Source organism: Telopea speciosissima, chromosome 7 (genome assembly GCF_018873765.1).
Source record: "Telopea speciosissima isolate NSW1024214 ecotype Mountain lineage chromosome 7, Tspe_v1, whole genome shotgun sequence".
In the NCBI taxonomy this organism is placed as follows: Eukaryota; Viridiplantae; Streptophyta; class Magnoliopsida; order Proteales; family Proteaceae; genus Telopea; species Telopea speciosissima.
The window spans coordinates 2,200,712-2,209,953 of record NC_057922.1 but is presented as its reverse complement, the minus strand read 5'-3'; the positions used below and the strand labels follow the sequence as shown (position 1 = coordinate 2,209,953).

The following is a 9,242-nucleotide window of genomic DNA, read 5'->3' as shown; positions in this document are numbered from 1 at the left end:
AGACTTGAGAGAAAATTAAAGAAAGAGATAGACTAAAGTGATAGATTCAAATAGTCTTAAAGGATCATTTCCAATATTCAGATGGCAGACTACTACGGTCCACGAGGAGGTAGGCCACAATTTTTCCGCATTTACTATGGCCTCTTAGATTATCCTCCTCCCTACACCCCTTCTCTCTCTCTTTAATGCCTTCAGATCTTTTGTAACTTACTTTGTGCAAAAAGAATTGAATTTAAGGGTACAAATGTGAAACTGAATGTGAACCAACACTATAAACCCCATGTAAACCGAATGTGAACCTAAATTAAACACATTGCAAATTAAAAACATTGCAAATTAAAATTGCAAACCATTTTCGAAAATAGGTACTACAAACCGTATGTCAATCGGATAACAAAAAACGAATAGATACTGATAAAACTAGGTTGAATGCAAAACAATTTTGATTTTAGCTAATTTCTATCCTGTTCAATTTTAATTTACATTTTGTTAAAATATCAACCGAACTGGACTCGAACTGAATAACTGGAACAGGACCAATTGATACCTTTAATCTAAGCTGCATTTTGGTATGCATTCTTAAAACAGAATTCACAAAATGCAAAATCAACCTAGGTTGTATATCAAACACAACCTAAGGAGCCCATTTACCTATTTCATGTGAGCCTCCCAGAGATCATGAATTTATTCCTATCAAGACACAATCAATTGGTGCCCAAAAATGGGGGCGGATCAACTTGTAAATATTGTGATGGGCACTCCCTAATTACATCAAGCATAAATTGATGGGCCCCATTATCATTTATCAAATATGAGACAACACATTGAGGGGAGTATTAATCTTAATAAACCTAGTACTTTCTCTTCACTCCCGATGTTAAGATTCTTGTCTCTCATTACTGTGTAAAGATAAACTAGAATATTGAGAGAAGAATTTAACTATCATGGCTTGACAATGATAGTACGTATTGCATCACAACAGCGAGCGTAGGAAAACGCTGTAATTGATTACAATCCACCTATTGGTGATTTACTATTATTGTTCTTTTGGTCATCTGTGAGAGAGAGAGAGAGAGAGACTCTATGGACATGATTTAAAAAGAGATTCTCTCGGTATGTTTGGTTGTTTGTGTCCGGTGATTTGTAAGTTATCTTTAGCATTACGTAACAAGTTAAATTAGTTTGGTATATAAGTGTTGGAAGAGGAATATTCTCGTGACCATTCACCTTTCATCATTCTTAAATCTAAAGAAATTTTTATTGGTAAGTACCCCAAAAACTCCTTTTGCAATTTCGGTTAGTGCAAGTTTGGCCTTGTTGGCTTGAACCCGCACTGGCTTGTCTTGAGCTTGAATAAGGCATGGGCTGACATATTTGATCCTGAAGGCAGGTTAGGGTTAGAAAATTTTGGCCCTAATTCGACCCTGTTTTAAGTTATACTATAAAATATATATTGATATACTATCTATATTATAAACTTCTAACGTTACCCACATTTTGTTATATAATATATTATATATGAAGACAATAAGTGATATATGTTGGATTTTTCTGGCTCTGAGTCAAGGTCAAGTCGGGCCTGGCCCAACAAGGAGACTTAGGGTTGGGCTAGGGTTCTATACAGCCTGGTCTAACCCGACCCTATTGCAGCCCTAACTTCGGTTTGCTCAGAGAGAAATGAGACTGAATCATGTCCTTGTATAACTACCATCCAAGGCCCTCCAGGATCCACAGGATGAGTGGATTCCATGTGAGTGCCCTGGGATCTTGAATGGTATTTGTACAAGGACATGATTTGCGATGGAGAGAATTGAAACATATAGACTATCTATGTTTACAAGTTCCACACGTGTGTGAAGGAAAAGTGTCCCCTAATATTATAGGAAGATGAGTCAAGCCTTTGGATTACTTAACGTAGGGACTGTGATGCTCATGCAGCCTCATCAAGTCAACACAAATACTAAAGCTCGCCAAGAGCCAGTAAGCATTAATTCCATGGCTTACTACAAATGCAGTGCTTCTTCTTCTTTTGAATCCTTTTACCCTTGATTCTTCCCTTCCTTAAGCGGTTTCTTTTTCTGAGCAGGCAAACATGCAATAATGTCAAATGATGTGTACAAATGGTTGGAATAAGATTAGATATATATATATATGGGTTAGGGTTAAGGTGGGATTTTGACACATTACTATTTGGGCGGTGCATCACTTTCCGTGTGCAGTGTTGATGACCGGCTATCACCGAAGGTAAAGGAGGGATTGGGTATGTCATTCGAAACTTTAAAATGGAAGTTCAGGTGCCAGTCTCAAAGCTGCTTCTGTTTGCCTCTGTTCTTCAAGGTGAGGCTCTGGCTGTTCGTGATGGGCTGCTGTTGTGCATTTCAGAAGGCTGTGATTGCGTGCAGGTTGAAATTGATTGTAAAGAACTGGTATCCATTTTGTTAAGCACCTCCTCCCCACCCCCACTGGAGGTGAGTCAGGTTGTTAAGGATATCCAGTTCCTGATGCCCCATTTTAGTAGGTGTACTTTCAACCATATTTTTAGGGAGATTAACAACGTGGCTGACTCCCTAGCTTGGAAGGCCTTGTCTGTTGTGAGTGAGATAATTTAGCCACCTTCCACTCCTTGGTTCTGTGATCTTTGTAATTCAAATTCCTTGCGCTGGACTCGCTTCAATAAATAAGTTTTGTTCCTACCAAAAAAAAAAAAAAAGTTGATGACGAGATTGGTGGGAGGGGTCACATACAAACTTGTATATGTATGCATGTATATAAAGTAGAAAATGTTAGAAAGTATATAAAGTATGGGGCGATATTTAGGGTTGTAAATGGATCGGATTCGGCTTGGATAGTGCTATATCTGCATCCACATCCGATTAGCTTTTGGACGGATTCGAATAGTGTTAAACAGATACAGACACGGATATGGAACAGATATTTTATTCGTTTACATGTAAATATAGATTTTCAGATAGCTATAGCCTATTCGTATCCACATCCATTTAACTTTCGGACAGATTTGGATAGTGCTAAACAGAAATGAATACGGATGCGGAAACGGATTTTGACTATTCATTTACACCCGTAGTGATATTCTCTTCACCGTAGGGGGGTGCATCAGAGACATGGGATGGGGTGGGGCGGTCATTTCCCTCCTCCCCCCCCCCCATGTGTCTGGGTGCATCCTGCATTCCCGGTGCAGAGAACATCCAAGATCTCACTTCAATTCTATCCAAACAGTCATACTACTTGTGAGTCAATCTTTACCAAAAAAATAAAAAAAATTAAAGAAACGGACTTATTTTTGGTTTTTCAAAATTTGAAACATAAACATGTAAATTTGGATTAATCTTACCAATATTAAGTTTTTTTTCTTTTACTAAAATATTAAATCTTCAAAACAAATTAAATCCATATTTTTACTGATTTCAAATGCCACTTGTCAAAGAGAACTTATCAATGAACATTTGCACCAATTTAACTATTAAACTGACCAAAGCATTTTATTATTATTATTATTTTTTTTTTTTGTAGGGGGGGGGGGGGAGGAGATTGGGGGATAGGCCTGACCAAGCCATTTTTCTGGTTTTAGTTATGAAATGCATTTATTTGAACTAAATGAATAAAGTATAACCCTCTAAATTGCATTAAACCCTACAATCATGTGCCTTTGTTGAGTTGTGTGAAATGACCTTCTATGAGTTTCTTTATTTAGTTTTGTAAAAAAAGGGATGAAAGATACCATATTTGACATTGTGGATTGAATGTTTATAAGGTTGTAATTACCTTACCAACTTTATTTGTCTTGGCATGTTATTTCTATTTAAATATAATTATCCACCATTCCACGGTCCTCACTTTCCTTACCTGAGATGTCTTCACGTATGCTATGCTGGATCGAACTAATTGTACAGATTTATCAATTACCATCAAACCATCTTGTACAATTACATTAATTCAATATATGAGCACAACATTAATTGTGAAAAAAACTCACCATCACACATTAAAGCCTTCTTCAATATCAAAATTCTTTTCAAATGATCAATAAAAGAGAGATTTGCAGCATTATCTACAGTAATAGAGAACAGTTTCTTCCCAATCCCCCAAATACAACCTATGTGTTGAATGCCACCATATGACTTGGGCGTCAATTGCTAGGTAGAAATCTTTAATCTTTTGAATTGCACCCATGAGGGTGGGACCTAGTACCCTATATGGATTTGGGTCGTTACAGGTTCAGTGTTACATTGTGACAATTATAGTGTCATACATCTTGCAAAGAATCAAGTGTTTCATGCAAGAACAAAACATATTGATTTGAGGTTTCACAAGATCAGGGAGTTTGTGTCAGAAGGCAACATTTGCTTGAGGAAAATTTACACAAATAACAATCCTGTAGATATTCTCACGAAGCCAATCACTACAGAGAAGTTTGATTCTAGTTTGGTTCTTGATCAATGTTACTCGCTGTTGAAAGTGAGGGATGCACCCGACGGATGAGGGTTCGTATATTTTGGAGGTACGAGGACGAAGACATATACATGTTGTCTTCACACAAGGCTCTATAGAATTCAAGTCAAGGTGGATATTGTTGAGGTGGGATGTCTTGTATTCTGTCACATAGGTTTGTGGGTTGATTAAGAAGGGTCCTTAAAATGCCCGTACATAGGGTTTGTTTTTAGGGTTTACATGGGGTAATTCGGGTAATTTGTATCTCTTTGTTTCCCTAAGAATTGTTGCCAGGGGGATTAGGGCTACTAAGAATTTTTGTAAACATAAAGAGATATGAAGAAGAGAGCTTGTAACCTTTTTTCTATTTTCTGTGGACATAGGTACATTGTCGAACCAGCACATAAAACCTTTTTTTATTATTATTGAAAAGCACATAAAACCTTGCGTTTTGTGATTATTTGTCTGCTATTTCTGTTCGTGTCTTTTTTCTACCTCATTATAAGTTTTTTCAGGGAAGGGATCACATACAAACCAATTAGCAAAGCTAAGTCAAGAAGGAGACACGCAAAGAAAGGAAGCCGGGCGGGAGTTGTGTATACATATATGCTTCATGCTGCTGCTACTAACACGGTCAGGGATTTACGTGTTTATGCCCTTAGGGTTTTTTTTTGGGGGGGGGGGGGGGATCAGTTAGTCAAAGGCGCAAAAAGGGATGAATCAAAACCTGTTAGTGATAAAAACCCGTCAGTAGTTGAAAACAGGCCCCTACTAGTTTTAGATCGATCTCTCTCGCGCCAAATTGGCGGGGTGGCTGCTATGGTAATAAACTCATTAGAGTCAGCTGAAAATTGGGATGGACCTCTCTATTCATCCACCTCAAAGCTATGTCTAGGCAGCACGGTCCTGCCGGGAAGCTTGGTCCAAATTGCACCTATATATGGTGATCGCCGTAGAAATTCTGTTGCAGAGGCGAGCATGGTGGGCTTGCACACCAATAATGGTGTCAGAGCCTAAATTCTTGCACCTACACCCTAGACTCATCTCTAGGCCAGAAGGGATGTACTGGTCAATTTTACAAACCACACACCAGACAGAGAGAGAGAGAGAGAGAGAGAGAGGATAATTAAGTTCTGGAGATACTTCCTGAGCCTGGGGTAGACGGGCGAAGTTGTTGAAATCTTGTATGTCTCTACATTACCGGAACTCCAAAGAGCCAAACACCGAAACCATGACTAAATATTTTGGTATATATGTGCGGATAATTAAGTTCTGGAGATACTTCCTGAGCCTGGGGTAGACGGGCGAAGTTGTTGAAATCTTGTATGTCTCTACATTACCGGAACTCCAAAGAGCCAAACACCGAAACCATGACTAAATATTTTGGTATATATGTGCCTTCTATCCTCGGTTAGTGTTCTCCACAGCAGACAAACAAACAATATGGGACTCAGGGGCCCTGTAAAGTCTCCGTACTACACAGGTCTCCAATGCATGTGAGTGGAGATGCCATTTCCAAGTCTCTAATTCTCATAAAGGAACCCTAACCTCCGCTAGCTGGTTATCATATTCAGCGATGAATCATGACCAGATCAGTTATTCGTTCACAGAGATGTGTCAAGTTCAAAATCATGCACAACCTTAGATCAGAAGTGCCTCAGAGTCTTACATATATAGAGTCATCATATATCATTACTCCCCGATCCTACACATAGGGAGTTATTTATAGATCGGGTTATAAATGGAGAGAGATATAAAAAGAAACTTTAATATCCCCATATGTACTAAATAAATCTAGTACTTCCACGCTATCTAAACATTAAAACACACTGAATATACATGAGAAAATTGTCCCCAAAAAAAAAAAGAAGAAAAAAATATGCATGAGAAAAACGTCTGATGAACACAATTTTACTTTAAAAAAAGGAAAGTTCGTTCATAAAATCTTGCAGCTAGATCCATATATAAGAAAGCAACAATACATGCACTTTAAACCAACATCAGTTAGTGTTGGAGGTTAATAAGTACTAGATTGGACGAGACTAGATAAGACATAAATACTAACTAATAAGCAAGATATATAAAGTGTGTATATATATATGGGTGTGTGTGTGTGTGTGTGTGCGCGCGCTTTGTATGTGCCAGTTTGTTCATCATTTGAATGGATTGGTGTAATCTCTGTTAGCCTCCGGGATGGGATTCCACTCCCAGATCTTGTCAGAGAATGTTGTGGGCAGCGAGGTGGGCAACCTGTTGAGAGCTAGTGTTTGTGATTGTTGACATGGTATGGAGAGGAATTGGGCGGATTGGTGCTGCTGCTGTTGTTGTTGTTGTTGTACATGTTGTTGCTGCTGCTGATGATGATCATGATGTATGTAACCTCTTTGGTAGCCTACAAGTTTGTGAAGCTCGTCGAATACCTGTTGAGTCGTGGGGGAGGGCACTGACGATGAGCAGGCGAAGAAGGTGGTGCAGCTTGGTATTGGTAGTAGAGAGCCTACTTCCTTAGAATGGTGCAAGAGATTAGCAGTCACGTCTTCGTGTGCTGTAGCCGGTGGCAGCAATGGGGCCATCGGAGATATTTCAGTAGCGTAAGCTGCTCTATGGGGCTTGGATAGGGCAAGAGCGGTGCCCGCTTCATTGCTACAGCTGCTTCTGTCTGCTTCCTGCACCTTATCTCCTGTCTCGCTGCTCGGAGGTGAATGTCCTCCGACTCCCAGTGTTTGGAAACTCACCGGTGGTGCATTACGATGAACTGTGCTTGTGCTACGTTGTTTCTTATCGCCAGACGACTGGACCCCTCTCGATGAGGATGGAGTGGATGATGAAGTTGAAACCGAACGGGGGATTATTGGGGAGTGATCATCTACTCCAGCTCTCTTGTACACGCGACAAAGCGAAATTTCGGCCTGAAACCAAAACAGATCGCTAATTAATTTTTCAATTCATGTCCGTCATTCATTAGAAAGGAAGGAAGGAATTCCATACCAAATAAATAAACAACAAAAAGATATTAACGAGTGATAGACCAAACGAATTAATGAGGAATGAATGAAGCAAACCCCTTCTACCCAAAAAAAAAAGAATGAAGCAAACCCCAGTGGAAGTTGTCATGAGCAGATTAAAATCAAACGGTTCGTCTGTCTGGGCATACTGAATTTATTTGGGATTCATGTATTATTCTCTTCTTTTGATTGATATATAGAGAGAGAGAAGGTTTAGGTTAAATTGGAACCTAATTGCTTGCATCTATATAAGAAGATATTTTTGGGTTTTGTGAACTAGGGTTTACAGGAAGGAAGCAGTTGGACAGAAATCACAGATGGTTCTATTTAGCATGCTATTCGTTCAGATGATCATTTGCAGCAAGAATAGGTACCCTCTTCAAATCAAAGATTATAAAAAGCCCAAGTTCCCGTCTCTCCCCCTGTCTTATTCTTTTGTATGAAAGCTTGTTGCAATTTATTCAACCTCCAAAACTGATTTGTACCAACAATCTATGTATTGTGACTATATATTGAAAACTTCTCTCTAAGGACAAACCTTCTGGTGCCGATCGGTTTCATGCTGCGGCAAACGATACTCGTTCATGATCCAACTGGTCCTGATGCCTTTTGGAGCCTTCCCTGAGTAGAAGACCAAGGTCTTCTTTAGCCCGATTGACCTAAGTGTCTCAGTCCGGATCATCCGGTCGGCACCGGTAGCCTTCCAGTAACCGGAAGTGGTCACCCGGTTTGGTCGGTCACCGTTCCTATACTTGCGGTCTCTCGGCACATAAAAGAACCATTCTTTCTCTCCTATAGCTGCCAAGGCTGAGAGAAACAAAATTCAGGATTTATGTAAGAGTTCATACTATATATGGAGAGAAGAATCATGTATGTTGACATATACACATATGTGGAAAGAGGAGCGCTAATTGGGAAGAAGGGGGAAATTAGAAGAGAGCGAGAAAGGGTAAGTGCATCACCAGGAAGCTCCCATGGATCATAGCGGTAGAGGTCGAGAAAGGTTATGAGCTCCACATTGAAGCGCTTTCCCTCTACCTTACGACGGAGGTAGAACTCAACGAGCTCTTCCTCGGTTGGGTGGAAGCGAAAACCGGGCATTACCATGTCATGGTCATGCTCATCCTTGTCGTCTTCACGGCTCATGGCTGCTGCAATTGCCATACGCTAACAATTATCCAAGGTCATCAGCTTCTCTTACTTTAGCTCTCCTCTTATACAACTTTGCACGTTTTGAGAGTGGTACAAGTGGTGGAGAAGATATGAGAAACGGTTACTCTGTGTGTGTCTCTCCCTCAATAAGAAAAAAAAAGAAGAAAGGACAGACGAAAAGAAAAGAAAGAGTTAGAAACAAAGAAGGGTGGGCGGTTTGAAGTAAGATAAAGATCTACAGCTTTCAGGCCCTACATGGGGAGGCCTGCCTTGAGGTGTAAAAGATGTGACGGGGACGTCTCGAGAAGAAGACAGGTTGGTCATAGCCTGTTAGCGGTGGCCTTGGCCCCTCCCTCTCTCTGTAGTTTCTACTTTCTAGACTCTCTAGTATGACTTTTGGTTCTGTACATTTTTTGTTCTCTCTCCGCCAAAAATTTCACTGTTACCCGGATTAAAGGAATTTTTCAAGCTCGTAGTAAAAAATGGAATAATTCACTTTGCGTCTGGTTTACACATACATTCTAAATTTTTTTAGTTTTTTAAAATACCTTTTGAGATTTTATTTCTTTGGTTGCAAACCCGGGTACATATTTAAATACAAATGTCACACAGACATTACATATATATATATATATA

At 39.6% G+C, this 9,242-nt stretch overlaps 1 protein-coding gene across 3 annotated transcripts; it reads right to left on the bottom strand.

The window, feature by feature from the left end:
• Window positions 1-2,139: 2,139 nt before the first annotated feature.
• Window positions 2,140-8,701, bottom strand: LOC122669916 (NAC domain-containing protein 35). Of its 3 annotated transcripts, XM_043866828.1 has the most exons (5): window positions 8,417-8,701; window positions 7,993-8,261; window positions 6,581-7,358; window positions 6,526-6,532; window positions 2,140-2,155 (listed from the first exon to the last, which is right to left on the bottom strand). In XM_043866828.1, the coding sequence occupies exons 1-3, from the start codon at window positions 8,616-8,618 to the stop codon at window positions 6,603-6,605; spliced, it is 1,227 nt and encodes a 408-aa protein (XP_043722763.1). In that variant the 5' UTR covers window positions 8,619-8,701; the 3' UTR covers window positions 2,140-2,155; window positions 6,526-6,532; window positions 6,581-6,602. The 3 variants fall into 3 exon arrangements, with proteins under 3 accessions (XP_043722763.1, XP_043722764.1, XP_043722762.1); XM_043866829.1 differs by lacking the exons at window positions 2,140-2,155; window positions 6,526-6,532 and having other exon boundaries at window positions 6,545-6,784; window positions 6,815-7,358; window positions 8,417-8,700; XM_043866827.1 differs by lacking the exons at window positions 2,140-2,155; window positions 6,526-6,532 and having other exon boundaries at window positions 6,545-7,358; window positions 8,417-8,700.
• Window positions 8,702-9,242: the final 541 nt, after the last annotated feature.